At 37.3% G+C, this 19,155-nt stretch overlaps 1 protein-coding gene across 2 annotated transcripts; it reads right to left on the bottom strand.

The window, feature by feature from the left end:
* Window positions 1–1,952: 1,952 nt before the first annotated feature.
* LOC104211101 (formin-like protein 3) lies at window positions 1,953–14,351 on the bottom strand. Of its 2 annotated transcripts, none has more exons than XM_070174044.1 (6): window positions 13,811–14,351; window positions 6,690–7,509; window positions 6,152–6,605; window positions 5,866–6,068; window positions 4,147–4,382; window positions 1,953–3,301 (listed from the first exon to the last, which is right to left on the bottom strand). In XM_070174044.1, exons 1-6 carry the CDS (start codon window positions 13,910–13,912, stop codon window positions 2,435–2,437), a joined length of 2,682 nt encoding a protein of 893 aa, XP_070030145.1. In that variant the 5' UTR covers window positions 13,913–14,351; the 3' UTR covers window positions 1,953–2,434. The 2 variants fall into 2 exon arrangements, with proteins under 2 accessions (XP_070030145.1, XP_009758400.1); XM_009760098.2 differs by having other exon boundaries at window positions 6,705–7,509.
* Window positions 14,352–19,155: the final 4,804 nt, after the last annotated feature.

Raw genomic sequence — 19,155 nt, 5'->3', positions numbered from 1 at the left:
CTTTTGAAATTCTCAAAAGTAGGTACGATAAATAAAAGGAAACCTACGTTCAAAATTCCACTTCTCAGGGAAGGGAGTATTTGTTTCGCCAATCAAGTCCACCGTACGAACAACAACGCAACGGATATACCATCCACGATCTTTGTCATCTTCAGGATTTACCAGAACTTTTTTGCTCCTTGCAGTTAAGGTAAAAACCCCATGGCGTATTAAGTTAGGGTGGTATAGATGAATGAGGTGAAAGAAGGTGAAATTGACATTGGCCTTGGAGGATAAGTATCTCAAACAAGCCACTGTTCTCCACACTAGTGGACCGATTTGGGCCAAACAAATTGTAAAGAAACGGCAAAAATCAAGAATAACTGGGTCAATCGGAGGATTAAAACCTAAAGTGAAGGGGTAAGTATAAACAAAAGAATACCCACTTCTAAAGGAGGAAATTCTTTGATTTGGGGAAGGAATTGACATTCGAAGACTATCATTCCAGTTACAATCTTTTCTTATGGTGGGGATTGTAAGCTCGGTTACTATTGTAGGGTAAGTATCGGCTTTTTCTAAATTTGCAATTTGTTTTTGAAGAGACGTTTTGTCACTTTCAAAAGACAAATCGCTGGGAACTATCTCATCAACTGAGGGTTCTTGAGAAGAATCAAGAATTTCTCTACTTTTAGAATAGGGGGCCTTTGGGATAGGACTCCTTGAAGAAGAACCAGAGGAGCCGCCTCGAATAGATTCTAACCCTGTTCGAAGCCTACCTCCTCCGCCTCTTCTGTGTCTAACAGGGGCGTTGGGGAATTGGTCTAGAATTGGAACTTTTTTATGGTTAGGGTTTGAAGAAGACATTGTTGGGAAGGATAAGTCGAAAGAAAGTAAAAATAAAGAAGAAAGTGTTTGCTGAAGATTTGTGAAGAAGACAAAGGAAGAAAAAGTTATGTATATAATGGGAACCGTCAACCTTAGAAGTGTAATGATGGAAAGCCTATAATAAAGGCAGCTATCACTTCGTGAATAGTGAGAATGAAGAAGTCTCGAAAAAGGGTGTAAATAGCGGAATCAATCAGAAAATGACACATGGGCAGAACATTAAATGGAAAAGACTACTGAGGTATTAATACTGTCATAAGCATTAATTGTGGCAAAAATTCTTTTTTTATGAAGATCCACTTCCCAATTATTTAATTGATAAATAAATGGAAAGTGAGGGGACTATCTGTATTGGGAAAAAAACTGAGTTTATATTAAAGATGATGTGGCATGACACGTGGTTTAGTTAAATGGTCAAAGCGCAACAATTGACTAAGAGGCACGGATGGAGACAGCCACGGGAAGAAGAATTTAAATAGGCACGAGACGAAGTATAGATACGAGTTTCGTATCAATTTAAATTATTTACAGTCAACGGATTAGAAGGCATTAAAGACAAAGATCTGATGACAGAAAGGAGTCCGAATTCATTATTAAATACTTGATACGTTAGAAAATTGGTATTTAATAGGAATGATTGTATAACAGCTTATTTAATGTCATTTATTACTCATAATTATATCATTAAAGCTGAGGCTTCATTCCTTTACCTAGAATTATCTATAAAAGGAAGAAGTATCATCATTTGTAAGGACACAGAATACTATTGAGAATTCATTGAAATACAAAACTATTTGTTGTTTTACCATCATTCTCAAAAGTATTTTATTTTTGTCTCTTGATTATCAGTAACCCGAATTTCTTTTTAGCTTTGACCAAAGACTCAGATTTTTGGTTAAACAAGAATGTATTTTACAAACTTGAAGATTGTTGTTTGGACCATACACATGATCCACCATTGCATAATTTGAAGAAAACTCATTGACTGCAAATTAAAACCATTAGATCTAGAAGCGATAGCTCAATGATCACAGATATTGGCCAGGAAAAAGAAGTTGGAACTGAAATAAAAACTAAAAACCACAAGCTGTACAAAACTGGTCCATCTTCCTTAGGTCTCTCAACTTCATATTAGAAGAATTTATAATAATGTAGAAGAGACTTTTACTATATCACAGAACAGAATGATATAGTTGGATTTATATTGCAACAATGTGACCAACAAAATGTTGAGAAGTGTATGGATGTTTCTTGAAGAGAATGGCAACAAATGAGGCATCTTAGTTCATCTATTCTTTCTCCTTCAAGGGATCTAAGAGACAGAGCGTCAGAGCAAATGCCAACTTCATATAGTTGTTAAGAGGTAGACCATCCTGCTTCATATAGCTGTTAAATATAAGATTCCGAAGATTATTATCCAGCCAGATTAGCTCCAAATTGTTCTGCCCCCAATGTATCAAAGCAAAAGTAAGAAGCCTTGTACTCTCTCCCGCAGTTCAATGGAATGTCACTTGTGTACTATTAGAGGGGTTTACAAGTATTCTAATCACAAATATACCTGAACCGATAGCTATGGGGATGATTTCTCATCATCAGAACTAAAATCCTCATCCATCCGTCTCTCCTGGATTGCAGGAAATAGTCGTTGATGAACATCTGGCAAAGAATCTGAATTGGATTCCTGGGAAGGTGATACCGTGGGTGCCCCTTTTCTAGGAGTGTTTGCCGCCAACTTAGTTGATTTTCTCACCACTGTACATGCCTTGTCCACCATTATCAAGAAATCACGAACAACTGTGAACAGACGCAAGCCTTCATCCTTTCCAGCACTTCCATGGAAGTAGTCTCCTGTACTCTTGACCAAAGCCATTATCTTTTTCTCTTCTTCTAGTATCCAATTGATCTCCTCTTCCGCATGTTGCATAAAATTGGTGAGCGTATCACGAAACTTACTACCTTCCTCCAAACTTTTCATTTCAGTGTCTAGAAACCCTTTAGTTTTCACTAGTGAGTTACCAAGTCTGGAGACAGATGAACTTAAGTTGTCACCATCTATAAGTGCTGCTTTTTTTACATTCTCAAGCTCATTGCTTAGACCAGAAACCACCTGGAGACCAAGGTTACGGTGGTACTCCACCGAGTCCTGAGAAGCATCCTCGACAAGATCTTCTGTTTTCACACTCGATAAGCTTTCGCTCTCCCTTAACTTGCACACTGCTTTTAATCCTTCTGATCGGATAATTTCCTGAACAACAAAGTTGAGGAGTGTGGTCTTACCATCAGTTCCTTTAACATCTGAGAGTTTCAGCAGCGTATCGAGCTTGAATGCCTGTGCACCACCACGGTAGGTTCCATCATTCATGCGGTTCCCAGTTTTGAGAACTGCTTCTAGAAGTTTCAGGAAGAGTCTGCTGTTTCTCAGCTCCTGGCATGCCACCTGCAAGTCTTTATTTAATCAATAAATGCCATCTACCATGTGATGGTTAGAAACACCTATCATAGAACAATGTACTGAAAGATTTTCTAATTAACCATTACCAGGAGCAAGAGACCCAAATTTCATGACTTTCCTTTAATGTAAAGAGGAGGCAGCACACATCTTCATTCAGTTATATAGGGTGGTAGAGTTCGAATAACGGGTGACTGGTCTAAATTGTTAGTCAACTGTTTTATTTTAAGCTACTGAATTTCAACAACAACAAAAAAACCAGACGGGGTCTGGGGAGACTATGTACGCAGACCTTACCCCTACCTAATGCAGGTAGAGAGACAGTTTCCAATAGACCCTCGGAAAGGGTGAGAATAAGAAGAAGAAGAAGAAAAGCAAGAAAGGAAGAGAGAAGGAAGAGAGAAGAAAAAGAGGGAGATAAAGGATAAGTAGTGCCACAAAATATCAATAGGAATACAAATCGTGAGGCGTACAAAACCACATAACAAGCTACTGAATTTCACAATGAACCAAAATGACCCCTCTTTCAATTTTAGAAAAAAACTTTGTCTGTTCTTATAGATAATCTAACAAGAAAAACTCTGGCAAGTCCAACTAATTGGGTTTAATTTCAGTTCATCAGGGTTAGACAGGGAAATGATACCTTCCAATTAGAAAAATCTTGAGCTCTTATATATTGTTCAGAACTAGTTATTAAGAAGAAACTCAGCTCCTTCTTATTTTTATTAACCATGATCTTGGAAAATCCAAAAACAAACTTTTACTGATGAATATCCGAGATGAGTCTCATGATATGTGCAGCAGAGCAACAGGAAATTTTCCACACAGTTTACCTCTAAAGTTGCAAAGGACTCTTTAATGGCAGAAACATCTTCCGGAAGAGTACTCATGAGCAATAACGCTTCCATCCGTTTGAAGGCAAAGGGAATTTCAACCAGGGACTTGAGAAACCTTTCAGAAGGACCAAGCTGAGAAATTTCCCCACAATATAACCGAAGCTTGAGTTCTTCATCTGCCGTTGGTGCCATCTTTGATATAGTTTGAATAAGTTCAGGAGGCAGTTTATTACCTGATAAGATAAGCAAGCATTTGCAGTTAAAAGGCTGAGAAACACTTTGATAAAATGAAAATAAAAACTATGAAAATGCACAAAGATAAAAGAAGTAAGTTGGAGTATCTCTCAACAATCTTTTTCCACAAGTTAATACAATAGAGCAATTCAAGTTTGCTTATGTTGGGACATGAAAAAAGATTCTCATATAATGAAACTTCAATTTTTTTCGATTGGAAACCGTTTAGTATTCTATAACAAGAATATCAAACAAGAACCAGGATCAACCATAGAAAAATATGTAATTCTATAGTTTTTCAATTCACTTATAACCTATGTTGCGCGGACTCTCCGAAACAGCTGTCACACCTGTGTCGGATCCTCCAAAAGTGCACTACTTTTGGAGGATCCGGCACGCACCCATTGACATTTTCGAAGAGTCTGAGCAACATCGCTTATAACCATCAGCAGTGCTTGGTGGGGACTTGTACTTAATCTTCACTTTTTGGTGAAACGTATCACAGTGAGCAATGAAAACATTTTATGTTTTTTGATAAAGTAAGTTACTTCATTGAAAGGCATCAAGCTGATGCAATGATTACAAAAATAAATATGCTAGCTCCATTACAAGATGTTATGATGGGATCTTGGAGCTAGCCAATAACAAGAAAATATACCTCAAAGAGGCTAGTCAAGAGTAAGGGAGCTCAAAAAATCTAAAAAGACAGTACAACTATTTACATAGGACTGTTTGGCCCAACAAAAAAGACTAAGTAGACTTTTGGCCTTCAGCATGTGAATTGGAGTTGAGACTCCATCAAAACATTTTATAATCACCAGAGTAATACATAAACAACTGATAGACTATTCTTTCGTCTTGCATTCTTTATCTTTCTTTAGGGAGGAGGGCTGGGGAGGAATGAATGGGGACGGTTGAAGAAATTACAAGGTTTGTTCTATAAAATCATCATATTGGTTTATTTTACATTTAGAAATGGGACGTTTTCAGCTTAATCTAATTTCTAATCAATTAGCACATGGCAATACTGAAAAAGGTACCTTTTCTTCTTAAAAATTCACCCTGGGGTTTTCATACTTCAAAATACTTTTTGATTACTCTCAATGCGCTTGTAGGAATTTCACAACACCATGTATTAAGAAGAATTAGTAGAATGAAACTTCTTTATTGCTCCAAACATTTAAGTAAATAACATACAGTTTCCTAATGGACCGATAAGTTCTATGTGCAGACTATGTTGTTTGTGCTCTTTCTTCTGTTCCTATTACTTTTATCTCTTTTTAAGGGTGTCGATAACTTTCATGCAAAAGCTTAAAATGGAATGAGTTAACACTAAAGTAAAATCCCTCCTAGGATTAGACACACTCTTCTCCATGGTGATAAATTTACTATATTTGTTGCCCGCTAGCTATTAATTCAGAAAAGCAAGATTCACTCTCACGGATCTCATGGGGGAGACACAGAGAAAGAGAGAAGATTTACCCTCTTTGAGAGCATCACAAACTTCTTCTGTTGTCACATTTAAGGCTTTAAGAATAATTGCTAGATTTTGTGATTTCTTAGCATCAATTATCTGAATATACTGTGGGGTAGCTTCAAAAGATGCTGAAGCTTTTGTGCCCTCATTTTTGCCTGGATTAGCTTGGGCATATCCGAATAACGACTCCATCATCTCCTCATTAAATCTGTAGTAACATCATTATAAAAAGTGAGAAAGTCAGACATCTTGCATAAAACAAAGTGCATAGGAAGATGACGAAAAGCTTACTGGAATGAGCCAGCTTTGATATCATGCCAAACCATTGAGTGATCAGGATTAGCAAGAACTTTGTCCCAGAAAAATGGCTTTAGTTTTGCCTTTGGAGCATCAGATTCATCAGACAATTCAGTTTCCTTACCAGCAGAAGAATTTCGTCTCTTATGCGCTCCAAGAGGTGAAGGCTTTGGCAGATTACCAGGCTTTGGTGGATTAGGAGGAGGAGGGCGAGCAGCTTTTGGAGGCGGAGGTGGCTTTGGAGCAGGTGGTTTAGGAGGAGGAGGTGGTGGTGCAGGGGATGGAGGTACAGATTTTCCTGGAGGAAGTGGTAATGCAGTTACAAGTGCATCTGTTTTAGCTTCAGCCTCTGAAGAATTATCCGGCACCGAAAGACTATTTACAGTAGATGATGCCTTGAAATCTTTCTGGGTTGAACTTCCTATGCTCGAAGACTTCTGAGAAGAATCTGATCACATGAATTGTAGAAATTATGCGGCATAACAAAAAAAAACATATGCAAAGAGATAATTTGAACTTCATGATTAAATACCTGCAAAAAGATTACCTGAACAAAAGTTAAGAAGGGGCTTCTCATCTCTTAGCCCATATTGTGGACCTGCTTCTTTCTTTTTACTTTTTCTAAGACACAATATTAATAAGAGAACCAAAAGGGCAATTCCTGCCACAGCACCTACAGAAACAGCAGCGATAATATAAGTACTGTCCTTCCGGTTATTTTCTGTAGGATTTGTTCCAGTATTTTGTGGTTTAGCGGGAGGAGGAATGACAGGCAAAGGTTTAGAAGCGTTAGCACGAGTCTGAGGTGTTGGAGCCTTTGCAGGAGGGTTGACACGAGTCTGAGGTGCCGGTGCTTTTGCAGGAGGACTGACACGAGTCTGAGGTGTCGGAGCCTTTGCAGGAGGTTTAATTGGTGAGCTCGTGGGCGCTGGCACTGGAGCATTAATTGGTGATACTGCCCTGTCGCCTGGAGATGGAGCGACAACTGGAACCGCAACATCAGGTGTTAGCTTCTCTTGAAGTTTTCTTTCTCTTAGGTACCTTCTGGGAACACTGGACCATTGTAAGAAAAGCTCTTGGTACTTGCTTAACCAAGCAATGGACGTAGCCTTACTACCCGAACAATGAAGAGGAAGACTTTTCCTTCTTAAGCACTCCAAAAGGATCTGCTTATTTTCAGGAGTCAGATCACTAATAGCCTTTTGTAAGATTATTTTTCTCAACAATGCTATATCTGATTTTAAGTAGATATAGGTTCCTGTTGCTTCCTGATGAAGAGATAAATCCAGAAAACTTGCAGCTTCTGTATTCTTTTGTGATCCTTGTATGCAATGACTCCATATTTGCTCGGCCTGCATACAGAACACTTCATCAACTTATGGCAGGAAATATAATTTTGACAGCACAAATGAACTTTGATTTTTCAAAGACCACTATAACTTTGTTTTCTTCTCAGAAGTAAACAGCATATGCTTTTCCACTCAGATCTGCATTTTCTGAAGCGTTAGAAGTGATGGCTGCATTTAGAACAATCAATACCACATTCAAAAACTAAATTGGAGCGCACAACTTGTCATCACAATTCACAATGCATACTTCTGGGATATGTAAATTGTAACACAATTTTACTTTTAATAGTTATTAGCACAACATAAAAAAAAAACTGCAATAATTAAATCTCTAGCTTGGAAACACATAAGCTAGTTTTAAGAAACATAAAGTTAGAACGAGCAATAGATCTTGTGAGCCTAGTAAAATCTTCAAAATACATGTGCTTAACAAACCACTTGTTTTGACACAAATAAATTTAATGAAATTAGTTCAGATAATCACATTGGTTTCCTCATACCATGAGAAACATTTCCACTGTTCTGAGGTGCAAGCTTAGATATTTTTCTTTTTGTTATTTGTTATTAAATACAACTCTATCTCTTGTTTCTTTTGCCCGCATTACAGAAAATGATACAACTTATGTAGTTACATCGCTAGGCTTTCGCACGATGAAAAACTTCAAAAACCATGGCATATGACTCCTAGCCTGCTGTCCTTTAATTTCTTCCTCCTTTTTTTTCCGGATCACTGTGGTGTCCAGCCAACTTGCGTGCACCTCGATCAATTCCACAGGATACCTGCCACCTCCCACCAGCAACAAGTACTAAGTAATTCTGTCCACCAAGGCTTGGACATATGGGAAGAAATCACATAGTATTTTTGCAAATTGTTGTTGAATTTGGCAAATCCCACATCGGTGGGTTAGCCTTTTGGTAAGGAATTTTTTCCTATAAAAGGAGGCCTAATGTTTAGGATTTAAAAACAACCTTCATTTGCCTTTTTATCTTCTTAAGGCATTTGTATCTTCTCTCTTTAGTATTATTTCACTTGTATTTTGGAGTGGAATAAAAATATTTGTTGTGTCCGAGGAAGTAGGCAAAATTGGCCGAACCTCGTAAATTTTGGTGTTCCTTTTATTGTTGCTTTATTGTCTTATTTATTATTTGGTGGCTGCCATAATTTTTGGTATAGTAGTTGTGACTCATTCACACTATATACATTTGGCTTCCGCAACAATTGGTATCAGAGCCAAGGTATTGTCTAAGTATGCTCTGTGGTTGCAGCATAGTCTGATCTTCCACATCAGAAAAGATTTATCTTGGTAACTGTGTCAAGGTTCTGTCTTAGTATGCTCTGTGGTTGCAGCTTAGTCTGATCTTCCACACCAGAAAGGAAATAATCTTGATTTGTGTCGTCAGCTATTAAATAATATTTGTGTCAAAATGGGAGACAATAAACAAGAAGAATCTACATCAAGTGTCAATAATACGTCACCGTTAGCATCTTCGCTTATGACAAGAATTGTGTCAAATGCGAAATTTGCGGTAGAAATTTTTGACGGATCAGGACATTTTGGGATATGGCAAGGCGAGGTTCTAGATGTCCTTTTTCAACAAGGGCTAGATCTTGCCATTGAAGAAAAAAGACCAGATGTTATTGGAGAAGAAGATTGGAGAATTATCAACCGTATTGCTTGCGGTACCATTCGATTCTACCTTGCTAGAGAGCAGAAATATCCATACACAAAGGAAACTTCTGCAAGTAAATTATGGAAAGCACTGGAGGATAAATTTTTGAAGAAAAACAGTCAAAATAAATTGTATATGAAGAAGAGACTGTTTCGCTTCACCTATGTTCCTGGTACCACAATGAACGAACATATCACCAGTTTCAATAAGTTGGTCACAAACTTACAAAATATGGATGCAACTTTTAATGATGGTGACTTGACCTTGATGTTATTGGGGTCACTTCCTGATGAGTACGAGCACCTTGAAACTACTCTACTCCATGGGAATGACGAAATTTCTCTCAGAGAAGTTTGTTCGGCTTTGTACAGCTATGACCAAAGAAAGGGAGAAAAACAAAAGGGCGGAGAAGGAGAAGCACTGGTTGTGAGGGGTCGTCCTCAAAATCAAATGAGGACAAAGAAGGGAAGATCCAAGTCAAGATCTAAACCCAGCAAAGATGAATGTGCCTTTTGTCGAGAAAAGAGGCACTGGAAGAAAGACTGTCCGAAGTTAAAGAATAAGGCCAAACATAACAATGGAAAGGCCATTATGGATTCAAATGTAGCTGATTGTGATGATTCAGACTTCTCATTAGTTACAACAGAGTCATCAACATCATCGGATATATGGTTGATGGACTCAGCTTGTAGCTATCATATGTGTCCCAACAGGGACTGGTTCGTGGAATTTCAAGAAGGAGAATATGGAGTCATCCACACAGCGGATAACAGCCCTCTTAGCTCATATGGCATTGGTTTAATATGATTAAGGAACCATGATGGAATGATCAGAACATTAACAGATGTTCGATATGTACCAGATTTGAAGAAGAATCTCATCTCTGTGGGAGCCCTAGAATCAAAAGGGTTCAAAATCATTGCAGAAAATGGAGTGATGTGAGTATGCTCTGGTGCACTAGTGGTAATGAAGGCTAATCGGAAGAATAATAATATGTACCGCTATCGTGGCAGTACAGTTATTGGGACAGCGACAGTGACATCCAGTGACGACAAAGAGGCAGAAGCAACCAAGCTATGGCACATGCGCTTGGGACATGCTGGAGGAAAATCCTTGAAAACTCTATCAGATCAAGGATTGTTAAAAGGAGTAAAGGCTTGCAACTTGGAGTTTTGTGAGCATTGTGTCAAAGGGAAACAGACAAGGGTTAAATTTGGTACAACGATCCATAATACTAAAGGCATTTTGGATTATGTACACTCTGATGTTTGGGGTCCTTCCAAAACACCTTCATTGGGTGGGAAGCACTATTTTGTAACCTTTGTTGATGATTTTTCCCGAAGAGTGTGGGTGTATACAATGAAGAGCAAAGATGAAGTGCTGAGAATTTTTCTCAAATGGAAGACGATGGTGGAGAATCAAACAGGCAGGAGGATCAAGTGTATTCGCACAGATAATGGAGGTGAATACAAAAATGATCATTTCAATAAGGTTTGTGAAAATGATGGCATTGTCTGACACTTCACTGTCAGACATACACCACAACAAAATGGAGTGGCAGAACGTATGAACTGGACCTTGCTGGAGAAGGTACGGTGTATGCTATCCAATGCTGGCTTGGGCAAAGAATTTTGGGCTGAGGCAATTACATATGTATGCCACCTCATTAATCGTCTACCATCTACTGCTATTGATGGCAAGACACCATTTGAAAAATGGTATAGAAAGCCTGCTGTAGATTATGACTCTTTGCACGTGTTTGGCTCAACCGCATATTATCATGTGACAGAGTCAAAATTAGATCCAAGAGCAAAGAAGGCTATTTTTATAGGGATTACTTCGGGAGTCAAAGGATATCGCTTATGGTGTCCTATGACAAAGAAAGTAATATTCAGCAGGGATGTTACCTTTGATGAATCTGCTATAGTAAATAAGGTAACAGAAGATACCAAACAAAATGAGGGTGCTTCTAAGCAGGTGGAGTTTGAGGGAAAGTTTATTTTTCCTACACAAGAAGCAGAAGAGGAAACAAATGAAGATTATCCTCTGGAAGAAGAGCCAGTAGAGAGGGAGATTCCAACTCAGGAACCTCAACAACAACTTGAATCAATAGTAACCAGCAAGCCAAAAAGGACAATAACAAAACTTGTTCGTCTCATAGAGACAGTTGTTTGTGTCACCTCAATTGTAGCTGATGATGTTCCTACTACTTATAAAGACGCTGTCCAAAGTTCAGAAGAAGATAAGTGGAGGATTGCCATGAATGATGAAATACAGTCCCTTCATCAGAATCATACATGGAGATTGGCCAATCTCCCGAAGGGAAAGAAAGCAATTGGGTGCAAATGGGTATTTGCAAAGAAGGAAGGATTTCCTAACCAAGTAGATGTTCGCTACAAAGCAAGATTGGTGGCCAAAGGATATGCTCAAAAGGAGGGAATTGATTACAATGAAGTATTTTCTCCAGTTGTAAAACATTCCTCCATTAGAATTATGTTGGCTTTGGTAGCACAATTGGATTTGGAACTAGTTCAGATGGATGTAAAAACTGCGTTTTTACATGGAAACTTGGAGGAGGAAATCTACATGACTCAGCCAGAAGGATTCAAAGTTGCTGGAAAAGAAAATATGGTGTGCAAACTTGAAAAATCGTTGTACGGATTGAAACAATCTTCTAGACAATGGTACAAGCGATTTGACGAGTTTATGTTGCGGCAAGGGTACAAGAGAAGCAAATACGATCATTGTGTGTATTTGCACAAGCTTAAAGATGGTTCCTTTGTATATCTTCTCCTATATGTTGATGATATGTTGATAGCTTCCAAGAATTCGGAAGAAATTGATAAGTTGAAGATTCAACTGAAGAAGGAGTTCGAGATGAAGGATTTGGGTGAGGCAAAGAAAATTCTTGGCATGGAGATAATTAGAGATAGACGTTCAAAGAAACTCTGTTTATCTCAAAAGGAATATTTGAAGAGAGTACTTCAACGTTTTGGCATAGATGACAAGACTAAGCCAGTTAGTACTCCACTTGCTTCCCATTTTAAGCTAAGTACTACTATGTCGCCAATGGATGAAGCTGAACGAGAGTATATGTCAAAGGTACCATACGCAAATGTTGTTGGTAGCTTGATGTATGCAATGGTTTGCACAAGGCCTGACATTTCACAAGCTGTTGGAGTTATTAGCAGATATATGCACAATCCAGGGAAGGAGCATTGGCAAGCTGTGAAGTGGATTCTACGGTATATTCATAATACTGTAGATGTCGGGTTAGTTTTTGAGCAGGAAGACAATCAGTCTGTAGTTGGATATTGTGACTCAGATTTTGCGGGTGATCTGGACAAACGAAGATCAACTACTGGTTATGTGTTTACTTTTGCAAAGGCACCAGTTAGTTGGAAGTCTACTTTGCAGTCAACAGTTGCTTTGTCTACAACAGAGGCAGAGTACATGGCTATTACAGAGGCTGTGAAGGAGGCAATTTGGCTTCAAGGATTGCTAAAGGAGCTTGGTGTTGAACAAAAAGGTATCACAATTTTTTGTGATAGTCAAAGTGCTATTCAATTAGCGAAGAACCAAGTTTATCATGCAAGGACGAAGCACATTGATGTTCGGTATCATTTTGTACGAGAAATCATAGAAGAAGGTGGAGTCACAATGAAGAAAATTCATACTACAGAGAATCTTGCTGATATGCTGACAAAAGTGGTGACTGCGGTCAAGTTTTAACATTGTTTGGATTTGGTCAACATTGTTGAACACTGAAGATTGAAGATGAAAACACAACCAAAATTTGTTATTGAGAGAAAAAAAAATTGAAGATGTGGAATTTTGCCAAGGTAGAGATTTGTTGAATTTGGAAAATCCCACATCGGTGGGTTAGCCTTTTGTTAAGGAATTTTTTCCTATAAAAGGAGGCCTAATGTTTAGGATTTAAAAACACCTCTCATTTGCCTTCTTATCTTCTTAAGGCATTTGTATCTTCTATCTTTAGTATTATTTCACTTGTAATTTGGAGTGGAATAAAATATTTGTTGTGTCCGAGGAAGTAGGCAAAATTGGCCGAACCTCATAAATTCTGGTGTTCCTTTTATTGTTGCTTTATTGTCTTATTTATTATTTGGTGGCTGCCATAATTTTTGATATAGTAGTTGTGACTCATTCACACTATATATATTTGGATTCCGCAACAATTGCTTCCTCCTTAATTGCATTGATTTATCCTAAATGTTCATTTCCAATCTGAATTTGGTTATTCACCATGTACAAGGAGCTCCACCCCTCACACCAACCCACACAAAATGCGTCCATGGAAGAATGGTTAAAGTGCCTAACTGATAATTGGTAAATTAGTTGCTTCAATTCCTGCTAGATACACGCAATACGACCCTCCAGAAAGTAATCGTTTGATTGTGGGCAAAAACTATGAGTAGGTTGCATCCCTTTTTCTAACCAACTACAAAAACTCCATCCGATAATGAATAAATTTCTCATTAGCCAGAGAAATACTACTGAGTATTAATACATATTTCTACATGCATATATGTTCACCTTATGCATATGTAAACCAATATTATTTGTGCACATCTCAAAATGAATGTAAGAGAAATGAAAAACTTATTTTTCATACCGTATCTTCACCCAAATTAAGCTTCTGATTCCCTTCTGAGCTAGTGGCTGCCCAAACACAAAGAAACACAAATACAGAACTGACCCTTATTCCCACGCCCATTGATTGTAAAATCAATCTTCCAATCCCATATTTTGGCCTTTTTCATCTCATCTGATACACCTTTTGATCTCAATGCATTCAAGAATATGCCACAAAAAAGCCCTGTGGTTTTTTCTTCAATGTTTCAGAGCTAAAAACACAGAATTGAAACGTATACAAAAATGTGTATACATATAACTACATAAATATTCTATCTTCACAGATAAAAATTGGATATTATGTTTATATATATATAGAAACATAAATATATTGTATATAATCTTATTTAGGCTGCAAAATAGGCAATGCAGAAGCGGAACCCACCACCCTTTGGTGCCTTTGCAACAAAAAATAAAGGGAAAGACAAGAAATTTGCAAAGGTTTCAAGGAGAGTTTTTCCTTAGAAATTTAGAGTGAAGGGTCCGTTGAAATTTTTTGGAAAAGCTCAGTGCTTTTTCGATTTTTTTTTTTTTGTTGGGTCAGATTTTCGCATGGAATTTTTGTTCATTGGAATGTTCTCATGTTTTTCGGAGACAAATGAAACGTGCAGAGAACTACATTGAGGGGAGAGAGAGAGAGAGAGAGTTGAATTTCGGCCGTTTTTATTTTTATGCTTTATTTTCCATTAAACCAATTTACTAATTATTCTTCCTAGACTAGATAATAAATAAAGAGATGGGTTTCTTCTTCTTCAAAGAAAGATATTATATTAATGCATCGAATAAGTTGAATAAAGGTGCCTATTGGATCCTTTATGTTACTTCCCATATTTTCGTACGTGAGAGTACGTCGAAGCCAATTAATGTAAGCTCGGAAATAAGATCATTTTTGAAAGTACATAACGTAAGTTCATCATGTTATCTTGGAGGTTACAAATCTTTAAGATCATGAATAACAAGTACCAAAATGGTTGGAAAGCTTAGACGCTAAACGAATTGAAGAAAATAAGTTTCGTCGAAAGTCGACAAGTTTGGAATGTCATAACATATACTTTTGGGGTGAGACTGGGGTCAATAACATGATGAGGAGGTTAAGTTATGAGTTATTTTTGTCGTATGTGATGTTTTTAAGTCAAGCGAGTTGTGGAACAAAAGTTGGCAAAGGTCATCACAAGTTGCATTCATAATATGCTGAAATTTAAGTCAAATGTAGATGCACTTTTCTCCCAATATACTTGGAATCAAGGGATTATCTTCATATAAAATTGAAGATCTACAAGTCTAGTTTCTAACGCATTAAACCGTTTGTCGATAAGATATCGGATTAGAGAGATATTCGCATTTTCGCGAGACTGCACAAGCAACTCCCATGGGACCCAGAAAGTCGATTTAAACTTCAACTTGTATTTAAGTCATTTATATATCATTTTAACTCATTTTTCTCACCCATAACAGTTCCTAAACCCTAATAAATGCTATCCAAGGGTTCCTCCATGATTCTAGGGTGAAAACCTAAGATAAAAATATGAATCCAATGCTAGAAATCCCGTGGTGCTTGCTAGATCGTAGTTCTTCATCTTGTGGCTGTTTTGCAGGATTCTTCAAAGGTAAGTAACCTCAGATTTTGTATTGTTATTTAATATTAAGCTAAGAATCAGTACCTCCTTCATGTATATTAGAGTTTCAAGGAGAAATACAAGTGTTTACACACCAACATGAACACAAACGTTGATTTAAGAAGAGAATACAACTCCTATAGGGTTATGGTGTGATTGAGGGTTGTTGTGAGCTACATCAGCTGGGGATTTCAAGTTGTATCTGCTGCCTAAGGTAAGTAAACATGTTCTTGGTTGTGCTTAAGGTCAATCATGTGTTGGTTGAGTTGTTTGAGTGAAAACCTACAAGATAGTAATTGACATGGCATAAGAAATCATTATTTTTTTTGTGGGCTGTACTGAGGCTATATATATGGTTTGTTGTGGCTGAAAATTATTATAAATAGTTTTATTGTATTGTGGCTGCGTTTATTAAGCTTATATATGTGCTAATTTAGTAGATTGAAGAAGATAACATAAAAAATAGGATGTTGACGATAAAGGTTAAGGTGCTAGGTGTGTGGACTATATTTGAAGATTATGCTTATGATGTTTTGGGTCGAAAATAATATGGTAAGCATAAGTATGATGTTATATATGTTGTAGTCAGATTCATGGAAAAGGAACTGGATTCAAACCATATTTTGTTAATCGTAAATCGAGCTTGCCGCTCAAAATGGTTGTTGAACAAATCGGAGAGCTTATTGTGAATTATATTATTGTTGTTTGGTGACTTTTGGTAACATATGGGATGTAGTACAAATAGGGGAGGTGTTTTCCGTTTTCTTGTAGAATATTGGTTTCCAAATTTGAGAGTTACAACGCTTATATGATGACGACGAAGTTGGTTTACTCATTGTAGACATAAGAAAATCATATTGAGCTTACTTGAAGATTGGATAGAAGATTTCAAATTAAAGGTATGTTAAGGTGCTTCCTTCTTTCTTTTGGCATGATCTAAAGTGAAATTAATACGCTATTTCATAATGGATCTACTCCTCGCAACTAAGGTTGTCCGTGTTGTTCTTTCCTTATAAAATTATTCTAAGCAAGTGTTGTATGATCCTTGAATCCTACTGAGGTTCATATTGAGGGTATGGATGTCCATAATGTTAATCGAAGGTGCAACGACCTTAAGTCACTCCAAAAGGTTTAGAACGTGATTCCATGAGTCTAGCATGCATTATATATAGTATCTATTTTACTCTACCGAGCCGCGCTATAGTCGGCCGGGTACAACACCTATTATGCAATCACTGATTAGTTGGATTTACCGAGCTCCACGTGGCCGGGTATGATTCTACCGGGCCTTATGATGGCCGGGTACATTTTTACCGAGTCCTCTTTGAGGCCTGGTACGATATGATGATGATGATGATGCCCACAGAGGCATATGTTTTTAAAAGGTTATGTATATATGTATTATGCATTTCATGTCAGTAGCCCACATAGGCACTCATATGTTACAGGTTGTATCTACTCTATCTCTCTTTACATTACTGCTCTTGTTTATATTTTTCTGCCTTACATACTCGGTACTTTATTCGTATTGACGTCCCTTTTTCCCGGAGACGCTGTGTTTCAATCCCGTAGTCCCGATTAATAGGTTGACAGTCCTCCAAGTAGGCTATCAGCTCAGCGAAAGGTGTTGGTGCACTCTGCTTGCTCTGGAGTTGCCTATTTGGTTAGTATGCTTTGGATATGTATTGAATTGTATGGCGGGGCCCTGTACCGACCTTTGTGATTTTATGTACTCTTAGAGACTTGTAGACAGATGTCAAGTGTATGGATACTTATATGGCCTTGTCGGCCTATGTTTTGAGTTTACAAATGGCCATGTCGACCTTATAGGCTCGTATGTCACATGTATAATTTTGTATATGATGTTGGGTCATCATATGTTGAGTATTTCCCTATGTTTTATTCTTGTTATCTCATGATGGGTTTTCTGGCTCATTTACCCATGTAGTATGATAAGAAAGATATGTTACGTTGGTACTCTATTGAGTAAGGCACCGGGTGTCCATCGCGGCCCCTTCAGTTTGGGTCGTGACACTTTACAATTCAACTTGGGAAAAAAATTCTGCCAAAGATACTTCCTTAAACAAAGTAATAGAAAACTTAGCTAAATAATATGCTAATTTATTTAGACTTCTCGAAATATAAACAAAGTCTACATGATCAAGCAAAATTGATAGCTTCCAAATGTCTTCACAAGTCACTTCTTTATCTCATGAAGTAATAATTTTTTTCTGAATCATATCAACAACATTTTTTGCATACGGTAAGGTGTTCACCTTTTTCCAATTATTCATGATTGCACGTTGAACCATTGTTATAGCAAGTGTTTCAGATGTCATGGCTTTTTCCACAAATTGAATTTGGGATTCATGGGCATGAAGCAATTTTTCAAGGTTATCCATAGTCGCAACACCAGTATTTGCATGTCTAGCATCTACCTGCAAACTGGCGTCAATAAATAATAATATACCATCTTGATAGTTTATTAATTGAGCCGCAAAACAAATCCTATTTTGAGGAGAAGTAGATGAGTAAGCAGTCAAAATATCTTTATGATATTCAAATAAGAAAGAATTATAGCCCATGTCACTTGGCCTAGTAGCCCAACCGAAAATGACCCACATTTGAAGCTCTTACACTATTTAGCTCATGTTGTACATAACTTGAAAAAAACTTTTCACCCTTTAGCCCACTATTAAAGACATACTTTTAGGGTTTTTATTATTTTCTTCTTTCTTCATTCCCTTCCCTCTCTCACCGCCTCTCACTTCTTTCTTTCTAACCCACATAGATCTCTCATCCTCTCTTAACCTAGCCCCCGTTATTCTCCCTCCTCTACCCCCACGCAGTTCTGCCATTAATAGCTCAAAGAAGGCTCGGGCTCCTACTCCGTCGTCCATGGTGGCAAGCAGAAGACTGAAGATTTTTGAAAGAAACATGAAAATACACACAAAACTGAAAATAAATAGCTCTCAAACTTGATTTGCACCAAAAAATAACCACTAATGTTGTAGCAAAACTAGTGCTTTCAATCTAATTCAGCAGCAATGTCATGATATTGCCAATTCAAGCGCACCGTCGGCCATGGTTTTTCAGGAATTTGGAGCTGCATTTGATCCAATACACGTCCTTTCTAGTTGGAACATCCCCCGCGCCAAAATATGTAGCAGTTTGTATTTACACTGTATACTAGTGTATAATTGTGTATATGGATATACAAACACCTCTTATACACTATTATACATGTTTATACAAGTTATACAATATTGTATAATTGTGTATAAATGTGTATATTTGTGTATAATATTGTATAATTATATATATTTTCAGTTTATAAGGATGTATATACATTGTTAGTGTGTAAAAGGTCTCTACAGAAGTTTGACACTTCCTTCTCTTCTTCTTTTTCGTGTAATGTGTTGTATGAGCGTTGGGGGATTCTACAATTCATTTACCAAGTTTTTATTTTTCTTTTATCCTGTTGGATTGCTTCAGCAATTGCACATAAAAGTGTTTGAATTTCTTACCTTCAGATAATATGTATTATTTAGGATTTTTGAGTTGCGTTGTGGCTGATTTGCATTTTTTTATCAAATGCTTAATAATCAAAGGAAATCAGCAGAATGAAAACAACTGGTTGTATAGAGAGGGAGCAAAATAAGCTGTCTTTCGGGAATTAGCCTATTATTTTTTTTGGGCTATAAATTTG

The sequence above is a fragment of the Nicotiana sylvestris genome, chromosome 5 (genome assembly GCF_000393655.2).
Source record: "Nicotiana sylvestris chromosome 5, ASM39365v2, whole genome shotgun sequence".
In the NCBI taxonomy this organism is placed as follows: Eukaryota; Viridiplantae; Streptophyta; class Magnoliopsida; order Solanales; family Solanaceae; genus Nicotiana; species Nicotiana sylvestris.
The sequence above is the reverse complement of the archived record's forward strand: the minus strand, read 5'-3'. Positions and strand labels throughout refer to the sequence as shown.

What these genes read in the sequence shown, in the direction of transcription:
- LOC104211101 (XM_070174044.1), bottom strand. Translation starts at nt 13,912, where the DNA reads ATGGGCGTGGGAATAAGGGTCAGTTCTGTATTTGTGTTTCTTTGTGTT. An exon ending in TTCAGGTAATCTTTTTGCAG is followed by an intron (nt 6,606 to 6,689) that starts GTATTTAATCAT and finishes TCATGTGATCAG; the next exon opens with ATTCTTCTCAGAAGTCTTCG. An exon ending in TTGTGATGCTCTCAAAGAGG is followed by an intron (nt 4,383 to 5,865) that starts GTAAATCTTCTC and finishes TTATCTTATCAG; the next exon opens with GTAATAAACTGCCTCCTGAA.